At 26.8% G+C, this 17569-nt stretch overlaps 2 protein-coding genes across 2 annotated transcripts in view; both read right to left on the bottom strand.

The window, feature by feature from the left end:
• Positions 1-9335, bottom strand: part of LOC101506278 (probable jasmonic acid carboxyl methyltransferase 2) — an 11662-nt gene extending 2327 nt beyond the window's left edge. The window contains exons 1-3 of the mRNA XM_004493278.4: positions 9081-9335; positions 6000-6404; positions 3249-3503 (exon numbers count right to left, since the gene is read on the bottom strand). Of these exons, the coding sequence (XP_004493335.2) occupies positions 3249-3503; positions 6000-6404; positions 9081-9221 (801 nt within the window). The 5' untranslated portion in view covers positions 9222-9335. The remainder of the gene's footprint in view (positions 1-3248; positions 3504-5999; positions 6405-9080) is intronic.
• A 4037-nt stretch (positions 9336-13372) lies between these two features.
• Positions 13373-17198, bottom strand: LOC101514869 (probable jasmonic acid carboxyl methyltransferase 1). The gene is made up of 4 exons (XM_004493041.4): positions 16812-17198; positions 15052-15456; positions 14675-14935; positions 13373-13821 (listed from the first exon to the last, which is right to left on the bottom strand). Exons 1-4 carry the CDS (start codon positions 16884-16886, stop codon positions 13456-13458), a joined length of 1107 nt encoding a protein of 368 aa, XP_004493098.1. The 5' UTR covers positions 16887-17198; the 3' UTR covers positions 13373-13455.
• Positions 17199-17569: the final 371 nt, after the last annotated feature.

Below are 17569 nucleotides of genomic sequence, written 5' to 3'. Positions count from 1 at the left end.
TCGGTTATGACTGCTGATGACACTCCTATGCCACTAGCAGGCGTTGGTTCTGTCTCCACACCTAACATGTCTCTTTCTGATGTTTATTATATTCCTAATCTTACTTTGAGTCTTGTTTATGTTAGTCAAATATGTGATCTCGGTTATTTGGTTATGTTTTCTCCCACTTTTTGTTGTGTGCAGGATCCACATTCCGGGAGACTGATTGGGACAGGTCATAGACAAGGGGAACTTTATGTTTTGGATGACCTACGACTCCCAGATATTGCAGCCTCCACAACTACTGCTGACTTATTATCTAGTTTTCGCTTGAATTCCTTATCTTCAAGTTTTTATATATGGCATTCTCGCCTTGGACATGTTTCTGCTTCTATATTAAAATATTTGGCTTCTACTGGAGCCTTAGGAAAGTTACAAACCTGTGATATCTCAGATTGTTGTGGTTGTAAACTTGCCAAACTTCCAGCTTTACCGTTTAGTAAAAGTGTTTATGTTTCATATGCGCCCTTTAATTTAGTTCACTCTGATGTTTGGGGTCCATCACCGGTTCTCACCAAAGGTGGATCTAGATATTATGTTTCGGTTTCCATCCTCTATCATATCAGGTTTGTCTCCATTTGAAAAATTGTATGCTTCTACCCCTGATTATCATTCTTTGAAAGTTTTTGATTCTACTTGTTTTGTTCTTCGCTCTCAAGTAGAGCGCAGTAAGTTGTCTTCTCGTTCAGCATTGAGTGTTTTTCTTGGTTATGGGGATGGTCAAAAAGGTTATCGTTGTTATGATCCTCATATAGGAAAACTTTATGTATCTCGTAATGTTGTTTTTCTTGAGCACATCCCTTTTTACTTTATTTCCTCTGATTCTCAGATTACTAAGAGTTCTGAACTAACCCATATTGATCCGTTTGGTCCTAATGATTATGCTTCTGGTGATTGTAATGTTGAGAATTGCGAGACAAATACTAATACTCCACATGATGACATCCCTTTTGCCACCCTAGTTGTTCAACCACCTCTTGCGATTGTTGATCCTCCTCGTTACCCCTCTCGTCAACGTAAGTCTACTCAGTTACCTGATTTTGTCTATTCCACTTACTCAACTTCGTTTGTTTCTTTCTTAACCTTTATTCACAGTTTGTTTGAGCCCTCTTCCTATAAAGAGGCTGTTCTTGATCCTCTTTGGCAGCAGGCAATGGCAGAAGAATTTTCTGCATTGCACAAAACCAATACTTGGGAATTAATACCTCTTCCTCTTGGAAAACGTGTTATTGGGTCTCGTTGGGTATACAAGATCAAAACTAAGTCTGATGGGTTAGTTGAGCGCTACAAAACACGTCTTGTTGTTAAGGGTTTCTCTCAACAATATGGTATGGATTATGAAGAAACTTTTGCTCTTGTAACCAAGATGACCACTATTCGTACTCTTATTGCAGTTGCATCTATTCGTCAATGACATATTTCTCAAATGGATGTCAAAAATGCTTTTTTAAATGGTGAGCTTCATGAAGAAGTCTATATGGTCCCTCCGCAAGGAGTTTCTCATAATCAAGGGGAAGTATGTAAGTTAAAAAAGGCTATATATGGTCTTAAACAGGCTCCTCGAGCTTGGTTTGAGAAATTCTCTATTGTGATCACTTCTCTTGGTTTTCGCTCTAGTGAACATGATTCTGCATTGTTTATAAGGTCCATCACTTATGGTCGCATTATACTTTCTCTATATGTTGATGATATGATTATTACAGGTGATGATGTTAGTGGAATCAATGAGTTGAAATTGCAGTTAGCCAAACAATTTGAGATGAAGGACTTGGGAACTCTTCGCTATTTCTTGGGGATTGAAGTTGCCTACTCTTCTAGAAGCTACCTTCTTTCTCAATCCAAGTGCATTGCCAACATTCATGATCAAACTCGTCTTTCTAATACTAGAGCAGCATATACTCCTCTTGAGTTGAATATGAAATATGCTCCATCGGATGGTGTTCCTTTACCAGATTCCACTTTGTATCGTACTTTGGTTGGCAGCTTAGTGTATCGTACGATTACCAGACCTGACATTGCTTATGTTGTTCATGTTGTTAGTCAGTTTGTTGTCTCTCCCACTATAGTACACTGACCAGCAGTTATTCGGATTCTTCGTTATCTTCGAGGAACTCAATTTCAAAGTCTTCTCTTTCCATCGTCATCCTCATTAGAGTTACGAGCTTATTTTGATGCTGATTAGGCTGGTGACACCACATATCGTAAATCCACCACAAGTTTGTGTATCTTTCTGGAGACTTTTATTTCTTGGAAGAGTAAGAAACAAGACATTGTCTCTCACTCCTCTATAGAAGCTGAGTATCGTGTTATGGCATCCACTACCGCTGAAATAATTTGGTTGTGTTGGATTTCGTCTGATATGGGTATCTCTCTTTCTGAGCCAACTCTGATGCACTGCGATAACAAGAGTGCTATTCAAATTGCTCACAACTCGGTCTTTCATGAACGCACCAAACACATTGAGATTGATTGTCATTTTACTCGTTATCATCTTCAGCATGAAACTATTACTCTACCATTTGTGCTGGTGATACCACTGATCGTAAATCCACCACAGGGTTTTGTATCTTTCTTGGAGACTCTCTTATTTCTTGGAAGAGTAAGAAACAAGACATTGTCTCTCGCTCTTCTACAGAAGCTGAATATCGTGCTATGGCATCCACTACCGCTGAAATAATTTGGTTGCGTTGGCTTTTGTCTGATATGGGTATCTCTCTTGCTGAGCCAACTCCGATGCACTGTGATAACAAGAGTGCTATTCAAATTGCTCACAACTCGGTCTTTCATGAACGCACCAAACACATTGAGATTGATTGTCATTTTACTCGTCATCATCTTCAGCATGGAACCATTACTCTACCGTTTGTTTCTTCTTCTTTACAGATTGCTGATTTGTTTACAAAGATGCATTCCATTAAACGTTTTCGTTTTTTAGTTGACAAACTCTCGATGCTCCATGTTAATGCATCGTGAGTTTGAGTGGAGATGTTAGATAATATTATTATATATTAGTAATAAGGGTATTTTAGACAATCCTATTCTTTTATATATATACTCATTGTAACCCTATTAACTTCAGTTTAATTCATTATATGTTATGAAACCCTAGAGTGGTTGTTTCTCTTCTTCCTCTTTTCATTGTTAACATTCAAGTGTTTAAACTTTCATGGTAATTAAATTATCAAACATGTATATATCAATCATTGTACCTCTTGGACCATCTTGTTGAGTACCATGCCAAGTACTTCATAAGAAGTAATTTCACCATTGTTTTCTCTTCCAACGAAAGTTAATACCATCACACCATCCAATGCTAATTCCTCATAGCGTGACTTTAGAAAATTATTGAAATCTCTTTCAAAATGCTCAAGATATACATCATACACCGATGGAGGGCTTTCTCTTGTTATGTAAATATTTCCTTTGATGAGTGGTTCTGTTTTCTTCTTCGAATATATTGGTGCCTAATGCCACAAAATAATGCAAGCGAAAAAATAGAATTGAAGCAGTTAAAAGTTATATTACAGACCCTACATGATTGAACATTGAATGTCCCATTTATTGTTCTAATAAACTCACTCATTGCATGTCTACTTTACCCATTCTAAAATGTAGTTATTTTATACTATTTAATTGTTTATTTAATTTACTTTATAATTCTTTGAAATTTTTGATATAATTAACCATCTCAATCTTTAATATTATTCAATTTATTTTTCTCCATTTATTTTGTATCAATGATATAAATCAAAAATCGAATATGGTATAAGAGTTTGGTTATTCTACTATTTTCTTTCTCAAAAACTTATTGAGAACTTTTTTTAAAAAAACTTAATTGATTTATCTTTTCTTTAAGATTTGATTGTTGAATAATTTTTTTATTTTCCGCTCTTTTCTTCATTCAAAACTAATTTTTTCTTCATTTTCTTCTATTTCTCTCTCAAATTTCAAGTTAGAATTAGCTCATCATGTTTATGATAATAAAAACAAACTCATCAAACAATGTGCATTAAGCACAATATGTTTGTCAACAAAACTATTCAAAAAACGAAGACTGCTTCAATGTTTCGATATCAACTATATTTCAACACTTACCAACAATAAAAATACAAGATTGTTCTAGTTTTTTTTTAAAAATTCCATAATTGAATTCAACATCTTCTACAACAACAAAAGAAAAGGAAGAAACAATATTACATAAGAATCTTGTTTATTCTTATTTCGAACGAAGAATAATTCTTCTAAAAATATTTTAGCCGATTTATTTTGTTATTTTAAAATTTTAGTCAATAAATTTCACTGCTTTTCATTGTATTTATTTATTGTCTTTAAAACATTTATGTTATTTATCTCAAACTAGATTCACACATTCTAACTTGCAAGATAATATTAGAGATGTAAAATTAATTACAAATTAGTTACTTTAATTAAATATTAATTACCCTACTAGAAATTAATTGTTCTAATTTATTACTTTAGTTATGGGGTCAGAAAATTTCTAATATTATGCAATTTCTGTATTTTTTTCTCAATATTTTATGGAGGAAAGTTTTACAACTTCTTCATGGTTGCATTCTACCTTTTCAACAAAAATTGCATCAATGATTTTCTTTTCTTTGTCATGCATGTTTCAATGAGGTCCAGTCACCTTTTCAGTTTTCTATCAAGATTTTGATTATTAATTGGTTTCCTTCAAAGTGCTTCTCCATTCATCGTACAAATGACATAGTATGCTGATGTTATTAACAAAAAAAAAACCTAGTGTCTTGCTTCGCTACAACGTTGCAAATCTTCCAACCGTTGCTGTTTCTATGAGTGACATATAGTGCTTCATGTGATCAAGGACCCACGAGTATTATGCAAATTTCATCGTAAGAAGCAACCATCAAGCTATCAAGAAAAATAATTGTGGATGCCACAACAACAATTATTTAATAGAGATAGAGTAGTGAACAAGTTCAAAGAAATTATTTTTTCATGAATATAAAAGAATCGGTCACACTTGTTTCAACATGTCTCCAAAAAAAACTTTGTCACCACCAACATTTTCTCTTCAATTACAACAAATGGTAGATAATTTAAAACTCGATATTAAAAGTTTTGTCAGATGTGCATATTTTACCTTCTATCAAAATTCATTTTTTAGTTATAATGACGTTTAAGTTTTTATTCATTAAGATAATGTATAGTTGAGCACTCAAAATTCATTTTTTATTGTCTCAAATAAAGAAGAATTCTTTTGAAAACATGGTGATATTCTTGTTCTTAACAAAAATTAATGGACATTTTAACTTCTATTCATAAAAAAAAAAAATAAATGATTAAGAGTAAAAATTCATATTCTTCGACCGATCAATTTTCGGTATTTCAAATTTTTTTAAATCAGTAAGTTTTCGATATTTTAAAAGTTTTTTAGGCGATGTATTTTTCAATATTTCTTTCTTGATATTTTCCAAACTCGAAGTGTAATAAACATATTCTAACTTAAGGAGAGATGTTAGATATCATAATTGGTTAATTAGTTAAGTTGGTTAGTTACACTAATTTTATAGTTATTTTATCCTAATTATTTATTTATCTTATTAACTATATAAGTATTTGTACCTTTTGATGTAATTAACTATCTCAATCATCAATATTATTTAAATTATTTTTCTTTATTTCTCTCTTATCAATAATTTAAATAAAAAATTGTAATATCATGGTATGAAATCTATATTAATTAGTATTTTTACTTTAACATTTCAATAGTTAAAGCATACTATTCTATCTTGGAAAGTAATGCACATAATTAATTTCTTAAAAAGTGGGAACGGTTTTAAATAATATGAGATGGAGGAAGTACTACAATCCATTGAACTATCAATAATCTATTGTTGTTTACCACAAAATATATGTAGTACTAAAAGCAGTTGAATATAATTTAGTCACTAATGTTAAGAATGTGTGCATTTACTTACTTGTGATAGCCAATGGACACAATATGAAGAATGAAAAATGTCGATGTAATAATTGGGAAATAGCCTTCCATAAAAGCTCCCTGGTGTTGCATTCATGTAGCATGCTCCAAAGTTCTCTCCTTGCATGCTTTGATAGAAATCAGGGAGTAACTTAAAAATATTATTGAAATCATTTTCAAATAGATCATTCAGATAAATTTGAAATACAAGTTTCTTATGGTTTAACTTTAAGCTACTTTTATGAATGATTTCCATAATGTTAGAAATTGCTATAAGTGTATTTGGTCCCGAAGAGAAACCTAAATCGGCTATTTTCCAACAACCATTTGAAGTTTTCTTCAACATCATCAATTTCAACAAGTTCTCATCAAGTAAGGTTTTTACTTTCATTATTATCGCTTTTCTCTGCATAAATTAAATTTAGTTTGGGTTACAAACACATATATAGTATATATAAGCATGATTGACAACTGTATTACTACATAATAATTTTCTATATTACGAGAATTCTATATTGTTGACGGAAATTTTGGCGCTTGCGTGATAAATAATTATATATTAATATAAAAATTTATAGATATGATATGATATACATTTTTTAACTATTATTATAAGTAAAAATTAATAAAAATTATTATTTTTTAACTATTATTATTTAATAAAATTTAATTACAAAATATTACTCACATTAGTTGAGATTTTGACATTCAAAACGATAAATTAATTTAATAAATTTAAATTATATTTTATATGAAATTTAAAAAATTAATCGCACTTAATTAATATTTTTAATAACAGTAAAAGTAATTTTTATTTAATTATAATAATGATCCAAAAAAGTATATAATAGTAATTTTGATGGTTTGAAATGTTTTGTTATTATTAGATAAGGGTAACTATTGGATATGTATAGAGCTGTCAATTTGACAAATCTTCTAATTATTAGTTCAAGTCTACATGTTGGAGGAGGCAAAAAAATTTATAATTTAAAAGCCTCCCAACACTAAAAGCACCCTAAAATTTTGAGGGTTTAGTGAGCCTATAGGCCTACGTTTTAAAAAAAAAATCAATTTTTTTTAAAAGAAGAATTAACAATATCGATAAAAAAGTTTTTTTTGAGAAATAATTTTTTTTCTCCATCACCAAACAATCAATTTTTTTTTCGAGAAATAATTTTTATTTTTTTATTTTTTCACCAATAAAAAGTTTTCGATAAAAAATTATTTATAATTTTTTTTAATGCGAGAAAACAAAATTGATTTTTTTCGAGAATTTATTTATTTATTTTTATCACAAAATTTTTTTAGAAAAAAAATTATTTTTTGATATTTTTCCATTATTTTTCGAAATAAATAAATTTATAAAATTTTTGAAGAAAAAAATCTCAAAATTAACAAAATATTTCTTAAGCCCAATAAAGAGCTGGGGCTTTAAAAAAATTATTTTGATAGAGAGTTTAATGAAAAAAAAAAATTAAAGGAGACTTGAAGGTTGGGGGTTGTTGACAACTATATGGTCATGGGTATAATGGTTCACTACATATGCATGGACTTGAACCGTGATTTTAAAATTCAGTCATGAAACTTTGGTTGAGTTCCATTGAATGTGAAATCTGCAGACATCGCTACATTTTTATTACACTACAAAGTACAAGATTATATCTTATATGTAAAGCTTATTTCAATTCACTATTTTTCATATTTATATACTTATATCGTAAGATCTTAAAATCAACAACCTCCTGTCAAATTATATGAACAACCCCGTACCTATGCAGATGCACGATTTTTTACTAATCCAATTATAAAACTTTGGTTGAGTTCAATATTTATATTGCCACGTGTTAAATATTTTAATTTTTTAAGTATTTTTCATGACACTCTGTTTTAATTAAACTAAGATATAAAAGCCTCCACAGAGGTAATTAAAATTAATTTATTAAAAGGATTGGCATCTCACTATTTCAAGAAAAGAAACAATTGACATCTCACAACTCATATATTTGTCCACATGCATGCATTGCATCATAGTACTTTTTTAAAGAATAAACATGTAAATAACCAAGACATTTTTGAATATTTTGTTAAATAAATATAAAGAATATGAACGATGGATCTTTTAAATATCTTGAAAGTCTAAAAAATATATCATTTTCAATTTTCTGTCTATAAACAAAATGTCAAATAAACTCGTATACAATTGTAAATTTAGAATTCAAATTTGGAATATAGTATTTAATTTAATAATATTAATATTTACTAATTGAATTAGATTTTAAAACTTTTGTTTTTGTTTCTTTGGTAAAAGAAAAAAGAAGTTTTCTAAATTTTAAGGAAAGCAAAAAAAAAAACTTGTGAAACGTGCTACCTAAGTCGGGTACATTTAAACATGAAAAATTGAAAAATAAACATTTTCCAAAAAGTTTGCTTGAGTAATAAATAAATAAAAATAGAGCTTTATCTATTGCTTCAAATTATTAAAAGAAAGTTACCAAATAAAAAATAAATTAACAAATTTTGTAAATTGATATATGTTCAAATTGGGTCCAACATGTAGTGTCCTTCTTCTCTATAATTAGAGTAAATTTTGTTTCTAAATTAAAAACAAAAACAAAAATATACTTTATTATTTGACTAACCATAAAAAAAGTTTTTACCGATGTATTTTAACAATTTATGACAGGATATGTCGTTGATAAAAACTAAAATTTTAAGAAAATTTGAACATTTAGAAAAGTATTGTTCAAATTCGCCACATTAGATGGAAGGTACCATATGTACAACTGATTTGTTAACTATAGTTTTTCTATGAATTTTTTCAATTGTTTGGTGGTGGAGACTCCTCCCATTGGATTTTATCATTTGTTTTATGATGATTTGTGTGGTGATTGTATGTCCAAAAATGTCCATTTATTCTCACAATCTTGTATCGTTTCTTCAGAATTAACCATCTTTATGTAAAAAATAAAAAATAAACTACACAATTTTAAGAAAATTTCAGCATTTTGTGTAAAATTTGTTAAGATTAAAAATGTAATGGTTGTTGGGTTACAATATAATCAATAAAGAGAGAAGATAATACCTGAATTATGGAGTTTTTGGCGTAACTAGTTTCTCCCATACCCTCTTTCATACGAAGAATTCGCTCCATTGTCATAAAAAAATAAATAAATAAATAAATAAATAAAACTCCAATTATGTCATGATGAGGCAAATGGTACATATTTTTATAAGGAAGATAGCCACTATTTTGCTCGAATATGTTTAATGGCAAAATTTTATTTCATTCCTCATAATAATATACCACGTGAGATTCGATGCAATTGTTGCAAGGACCATAGAAGTTAGATGAGTAAATTTGATTTGAAGAAAAATTATTTCAAGTGGGTAGTTATATATTTAGGCTTAGCTTTGAGGGTTTAATTAGGTGGCTACCTGATAAATCTTGTCTTAATCCCATTAAATGTTGATAAGAAATAGGTCACGTAACAAATAGATGTATTAATAAAAAAATAATGATATTTGAATACAATTTTACACACAAATACATGTAGTCTCTACATAATATTTCTCTCTTCGTTTAATTTTCTCCTTTTTTTATTTTCTCTATTTTTTATTTATTTTTTTTTTTTCACTTTCTTTTTGTCTTCCTCTATAAAAATAAACGTCATACATTCATCTCCCTTTCTTCTATTATTCCTTCTTCTTCCTCTTATTTACTGATTTTAATCAAAAAAATTATAAAGTAACTTGAGCAACTTTATCTTATCACTTGTAAGGTAACTTGAACAACCTTGCCTTTGTATGACTCATCTCGTGAGTATGATAAGGTTCCAATTTTGTAATGTACCACAATCCATTTTCATCCAACTTGCAATTTTGGTGGGACAATTATTTATTTCGGTTGGAAGTGTATTTACTTTAGACAGAAATAATTCATTAATCACTTATTGTACGTCATTAACCAATAATATTTATACTATTAACTAGAAACAAACTCAGAAAGACTCATAATTAGCACACCATTAATAACAAAATATGAAATGTGTTAGACCTACCAATAACAATAACATTGATGAAACTTAATATTTAGATATAAATAATAAATATGGATTAACAATGCAGAACCCTAACTTTTAGACAAAAATAATGCATTAACCACCTATTCTACTTTATTAATCAATAATGTTTACACTATTAAGTAGAAAAGGAAATACCAAAAAAACTCAGAAAACTGTGTATGAGCCAAAAACAATAAGAGTAAACAACTAAGAAAATAACAAAAGAACTAAAATAAAGTGAAATTAAAATTTATTTAAAAAATAAAATAAAAATCTAAGAAATGTAGATTTAAAGAGCAATGTATAAGAAATATATGTGAAAAAATAGAATCTAGGTCTAACACAAGATATAGATGATTTATCCAAAAGGAAGAGACAGAAGAGAGAATGAGAGAGTAAGAAGATTGATGAAGATAAAAAGGAAGAGAGATGGTGTGGTGTTTGTTTGTTTAATTTGATTTTATTATTAACTAATGAAGAGATAGTGATAGAGGTGTATTAATGAAGAGAGAGTATAAGTGTGTATAATATATAGTGTATAGGTGTACAGTAGTTGTGTTTATATTTGTGTTTAAATAACATTTCTCTTACTGAAATCATTGTTGTCATATATATGGTAATGGTTAAGACACGCAAAATAAAAGACATATGTCATTTATAGGAGTAATATAAGTATAGTAACACACGCAAGAGATTCATAGCTCAATTCACTTCATTGAGAAAGAATAAACAATCACTTTTAAGTAGGTTCAATTAAAATTAGACGATCAAGATTACACAATTTAAATGGATTATTTATAACTGCACTACAATCAACAACTATTTTAGATTCCATTGAAATTTAAAAAAAAAAAATTATTTATTTTGAAACTTATTGAACTTGTTCGTATAGATGATATAGATGCTGAAACATTAAAACTTTCAAGAATATATTAAAGAGTTATGCTTAATGATTTAAATATAGATGTGCAAAATTTATAGTTAACTTAAAGAATGGTATAATAATTTTACCTCTAAGATATGATGACACATTTTGTATGATTATACATGTACTTAGTGTTAAAACAGGATATATATTAGAAGAATAATGCTTAAAATTACAACCATTTATTATCTTAAACTCTTAAACCAATAATATTTACATTATTTATAGTATACTTAAACTCATTATTTGTATGCATCCATTATTTGTATCGAAGGGGTCTGTAACAAGCGCAACACGAGGTTGGTTGCTAGTTTCAACGCACAGCAATCACCGCGTCTACAACAATATTTTAATATCTTCATGTACATTAAAACAATATTTAAATTAAACACAATAATATTTTTCTTAAATTATTTTGTTAGGTATTAATATATTTTAATATTATAAATATATAATAAAATATATTAATTTATAAATACTACAAATAACATAAATTAAATAGTATATTAAAATTAAAATAATCAATAATTTTATGACAACTTTTTTTAAAAATAATCAATTATTTTCAAATTGAAAAAGTATGAACGTAAAATTTTAAAAATTGTCGCGTTGTTTACTACTTATCTACTTTTACGATAATCATGATTACCTACCAAGGGTCCTGTAGTACGGAATATAGTATATGTAATGAGTTTAATTTAATTTATTTGAACGGTAAATTTAAAAAGTTTTTATATTATTAATTAATATTAAATTATTAACAATATCTAATTTTTATTATAATAATATTAAAATTTTATTATAATAATATTAAAATAATATTAAATTGTTGAGTAACTGTATCAAAATAAACAACGGTCTCTAATATTTTATCGATAAAATAACAACGTATTTCTTTAATAATATCTTCCTATTTTTTTCCAATTTAATGAATAAAAAAATTAAATAATAATAAAATATTGTTAATGTAATTAAAAAATAATAATAAAAATATTTAAAAAATATATAAAATTTTAATAATAAAATCAAACAAAATGTCAAAGTTAACGCATTTGAGTAGATGTGCAAAAATAAATAACATGTTATATTATTTTGACAACTCAATCTTATTTTATAGTTGAATTAGTATTTAATATTATTTTGTTAATAACTAAGTTATTGATTATTTACTAAATTAAAAATAATTGAAATATTTAAAAAATCACAATATTAATAATAAAATAAAATATATTGAATTGGAAGAAAAATACGATTAAACAGATGTGCCAAAACAAATGACATGTTATATTATACCAACTTCCTTTCAATTTTTTTCCTGGATCTAATAAATAAAAATTAATAAAAAAATAATAATAATAATAATAAAATTTGAATTTGATGTATTTTTTTATTAAATTTGTGGTATTTTATTTATTCAATTTTAATTTATTTAATTTTATTAATATAATGTACTTTATTATTATTATTATTAATATAATTATATTTTATTATTTTTATTCTAATTTATTAATAATATTTTGTTTTTTTAAATATTATAATTATTTTTATTTTATTAAATAAATAATTTTATAATTGCAGAAATGTGAAGAAAAAAAAAATTGAACGTCTATTACATGGGGATGCGACCTTCCGTTAAATTTAAAAATAAAAAAAAACTTTCAAGAAGGCGCTAACCAGACATGCGATAATCTATTATTGCTAATATTTAAAATAAAAAGATATATATCGAAAAAAACACCCAATACATGATTCAAAAAAAAAAAAGGAATTAAAATAAATTGATAAATAATATATTATTATATAATTTAATTTATATAAACAATAAATATAAATGATTTTTACATTATCAATCAATCATAATCATTAAATAATTAATAATATTTAATTTTTATCATAATTATTTATAAAATCACGTCACATTTTATTACGTTTTTTAGATGATATAAGAAATTTTACACAAATAATGCATACAAATTAAATTATTATTTCAACATAATAAATTAAAAAAGCATGAATATTTTATAATAAAAACAAATAAATTTGTATTTTTTTATCATTTATCTTATTTAATTATTATATTTAGGTGATTTATCTGTTTTTTTCCATACAAGTCCTTAAACTTTTTCAATCGTAACAAGTTAGTCTTTTTTTTCTTTCTTTCATTTTTTATAAATCGTTGAAGTGGCAAACTACATCGATACTTTTTGAAATTTATAAATTAATTTTCCTTTTTATTTTGTTTAAAAAACTAGCCAATGTCATCAGCTTCATGTTAAATCTATAAGAAAAAAAATCTAAAATCAAAACTCTTAAAAGGACTAAAATAGAGATAAAAGATAAAGAAATGAGATAAAAAAAAATGTAAAAATGCTATTGAAAAACTTGTAGTAAGTCAAAGAAACAAAATCTTATAATTTGGAATTAAAATAGTGGTTTACACCAGCAAAATTACAACCTTCATCTTACCATCTTCAATGATCCTTTGTCATGAACAAAACAATATTAGTAAACGCTAATGTCTCTAACTCAATGTGTTGTCCAATCAACTTTGCAAACCTTGAGAACAATTCATCCATTATACTTTCACCAAATGCAATAATTAAAAGGGGTTCAAAAACAGCTCTATGGTACTTGGCTATGAACTCCCCTCTCATTTTGCTATCAACAACATAGTCAACCATATCTTTTTGAAGGTTTGCATCCCAACCCATTTTGAAAGTCTTTGTTGTTTGAAGGGTAAAAGATCCTTCTGCCTCAATAATTTGTCTTACTTCCTCTAAACTAGGGTGGTATGTAGGAAAATCAAACAAATCCAATTTTTCCTCTTCCACTAAACCCTACAAATTACAAGAAATATTTATACAAAGGCAAATCGCAAGTTAAACAAAACCTTTATTTAAATTTTAGTGTATAGAGTGCGCTATAATGGTTATTAATATTACAGAGCTGCAAAGAGACACAAAAATTGGAAATTAATTCAGTGGCAAAATTTATTATATTTATTATAAAAACTAAATTAAAAAAAAGTTATATTTTCCAAAAGTGTCATGTTAAATGTATAAAAAAAAAAAATTAATCGCATTTACATATTATCTCGTTTGATTGAATTAGACTTTTAAGTAAATTGTTTGGTTATATCTAACATTTAAAAAGCTCAAGGTCAAGTCTAAAAATAAACTAACAATTCAAACTCATAGGCCAATCTTCTTTAAAGATATTAATTTAATCCCTTATATTATTGATATTCTAAAATGAGTCCTAAAAAAGAATTTTTTTATAAATAAAATCTATCTCTTATTCGTATTTGCAAGGACTATTCTATGATCTTTAGTTGATAGTAACATAAATAAATTTGAAACTAAGTAATATTTTTTCAATTCTATAGATCACTAATTAGAATATTGATAATACATCGAAGAATAGGTTGATACAACCATAAAATTTAACAATTTTAAAATTTTTATTTTATAAATTTCTATTTTATAAATTTAAATATCAAAATTGTTCGAGTTTTATAATTTAAAAGACGAAATTATAATTTACTAGTAAAATTATTGTAAAATTAAACTGGAGTATCTATAGTAGTGTGTGTGAAATGATAAATGTATAAGATCAGCAACAAGAATTTTATTTTCAAGTGTTTATTAATATAATTAATGTTTGTTACCGGTTAAGAAAGCTAATATTTACCTCTTGGACCATCTCATTGAGTACCATGCCAAGTAACCCTTGAGGCATAGAAGTAATTTGGTTAGTTTTATCTCTACCGATGAATGTTAGTACCATCATACCGTTCAATGCTAATTCCTCGAAACGTGACTTTAGAAAATATTTGAAATCTCTTTCAAATTGCTTAAAATATGCTTCATAAACTGATGGAGGACTTGTGCTTGATATGTAAATATTTCCCTTGTTAAGTGGTTCCTCATTCTTGGTCATATCTTTAGGTGCCTAATTAATGCCATAAAAAGAACATCATGTCTTCACAAAAGATTTAAATTAAGTTTCATAAAGCTTGAAGGTTCATTTAATATTGATGAATTAAATGTAGTTTTGGTGCCACTTACCTGTGATAGCCAGTGAAGACAATAAGATGAATGAAAAACGTTGATATAATTATTGGGAAATAGTCGTCCATAGAAGTTTCCTGGTGTTGCATTTATGAAGCATGCTCCAAAATTGTCTCTTTTTTGTTGTATACTTTGATAGAAATCAGGGAGTAGCTTGAAAATGGTATTGAAATCATTTTCAAATTGATCATTGAGATAAACTTGAAATACAAGTGGCTTATGGTTTAAGGTGAAGCTAGTTTTATGAATGATTTCCATAATGTTAGAAATTGCTATAAGTGTATTTGGTCCTGAAGAGCAACCTAAATCAGCTACTTTACAACAACCATTTAAAGTTGTGTTGGAGACCATCAATTTCAAATACTCTTCTAATATGGGTTTCACTTCTAATATTATTTTTCTCTGCATACAATGTAGATATGTCAATATATTACATAACATTTTTTTTTCTGAATAAAATTTAGAATAAGAGGATGTTGCTCCAAAATAAGAAAGACATAAAGACATAATTTTTTTTTTTTATATATAGAAATATATCACAAAACATTAAATAAAAAGGGAAATTACTTTGAGGTGAAATGTATTAAAATTCCAAAAATGTAGACTTTGTACAATACGATGTCTCTTTTAAAGTTGTAGTTGTCTAACTAATAACAACATATTTTAATTTTGAGAAAAGAATAGTGTAGACCAACTATAAACACTAGAAGGGAAAAAAATTAGCCAATATTTAGAGATGAAAAACATAAAATTTGTTTATAATCTAATCATTAAATATTGTGACGTTTAAACTATGGCCAAAAAAATTTATTTTTTATCTTTTTCATCTTTTTATTAGATTTCAACATCTAAAAATATACAATCTATTATGAGAAGTTAAAATTCGGTAGTGTATTTGAAAAGAATAGAGACAAAAATGGAATCGAATAAATAAATATTTATCATAATTTATATATCGTATTATTGATTGATAGACGTGTAAAAAATAAAGAAAATAAAATTTAGATCTTAAATATTTGGAGTAACTCTTTAATCACCTATTTTTCATATAATTTTATTGTTGGGCTATTGTACTCTTTTTGTGCGAACTGATAATTGAACTATTATTTATAAAAAAAAAAACGCAAATAAGGAAAAAGGAAAATTTATACTGTCCAGATATTTATGTTGAACTAATGAACTTATTCATTTTTGGGTCAAATATTTACTTGTTTAATTATGTTGTCTAATTTTTCTAAACAATTCTTTGAAACTTTAATAATAAACTTTTTTAATTATTTGTCTATGTGTACAACCTTAACAAAAATTTGTCCCCGTACAAATGTTTGCTCTAGATCTCATCAATGTTAAGTTGGACCGCTCCTGAATTTAGGCCACACATACATGTTGAATAAGAAAAAACGAAGAAAAGGAATTATTCTGACCCTCTATCTTAATATCACATGATTGTACAATGAAAATATAAGAATTAAAAAAAGTAAATATAGAGGGAATAAGGATGGTTGAGTTGCTCAATTAGTTTCAACTAAGAACTTAAGGAATTGTAAGAGTAAAATGATCGGGATTTAATCTAGCTAGTTAAAGGAAAAACAACTATTGACCTACCAATTGATATACAATTATATATTGATTTGTCAAAAAAAATAAATTATTCACTTACTAGAGAGAAGTACACAGATAAAAAATTTAAAACATGTACCATATTGACATTTTTTCTTAGATACACTTAATTATTAATTTAAATATGAAAATAATACCTGTAATAGGGAGTTATTTGCATAGCTTGTTTCTCCCACACCACCTTTCATGTGAAGAACCCGTTCGATTGCCATAAGAAAAGATGTTGATACTAACTCAAGACACCACCAATGGGTATTTTATACAAAGGAAATAAACAAATAAATAAATAAATAATGAGAATCACTAAGGAACAACAGAAACCAATTGATTTTTTTTGTCAAAAAATTAAAATTAAAGAAAGGAACCGCATGCTTTTGGAAAAATGTATCCCCTTCTCCATAATTATACCTCTGCCCTTACTTTTAAGTAGGTAGAGGCCAAAATATAAATGTATATTTAATACATGAATAATTTATAATTTTAGTATTAATTAATAATTTTCAATAATTATCCTTATTTATTAAATAAAATATGAAATATCTAACGTAAAAAAACCTTTCTGAAATTTCTACGAAATTTATCTAACTAAAATTATATTTTTATTCAAAGGAAATAAATAAATAATAAACTATATTATACTATGAGTAAACTAATTAAAACAAGTTAAAATTAAAGCTTTAGTAATTAATAGTAGTATCTGTGATGCCAAATATCATGCTCTTACATTTATTTTTAAAAACTGTGGCAGGGCCCTGGCCACGTGGTTCCACCAGGACCACCCCCAAACCTATGGAAATTATCCAAATTACCTTCTGTCATAATAAATAAAATAAAAAATTTAAAACAGATTGCTTGCAAGATATTTCTGCTATAGAAATTATCCTATACACATTTG

Source organism: Cicer arietinum, chromosome 3, assembly GCF_000331145.2.
Source record: "Cicer arietinum cultivar CDC Frontier isolate Library 1 chromosome 3, Cicar.CDCFrontier_v2.0, whole genome shotgun sequence".
Lineage (NCBI taxonomy): Eukaryota > Viridiplantae > Streptophyta > Magnoliopsida > Fabales > Fabaceae > Cicer > Cicer arietinum.
The sequence above is the reverse complement of the archived record's forward strand: the minus strand, read 5'-3'. Positions and strand labels throughout refer to the sequence as shown.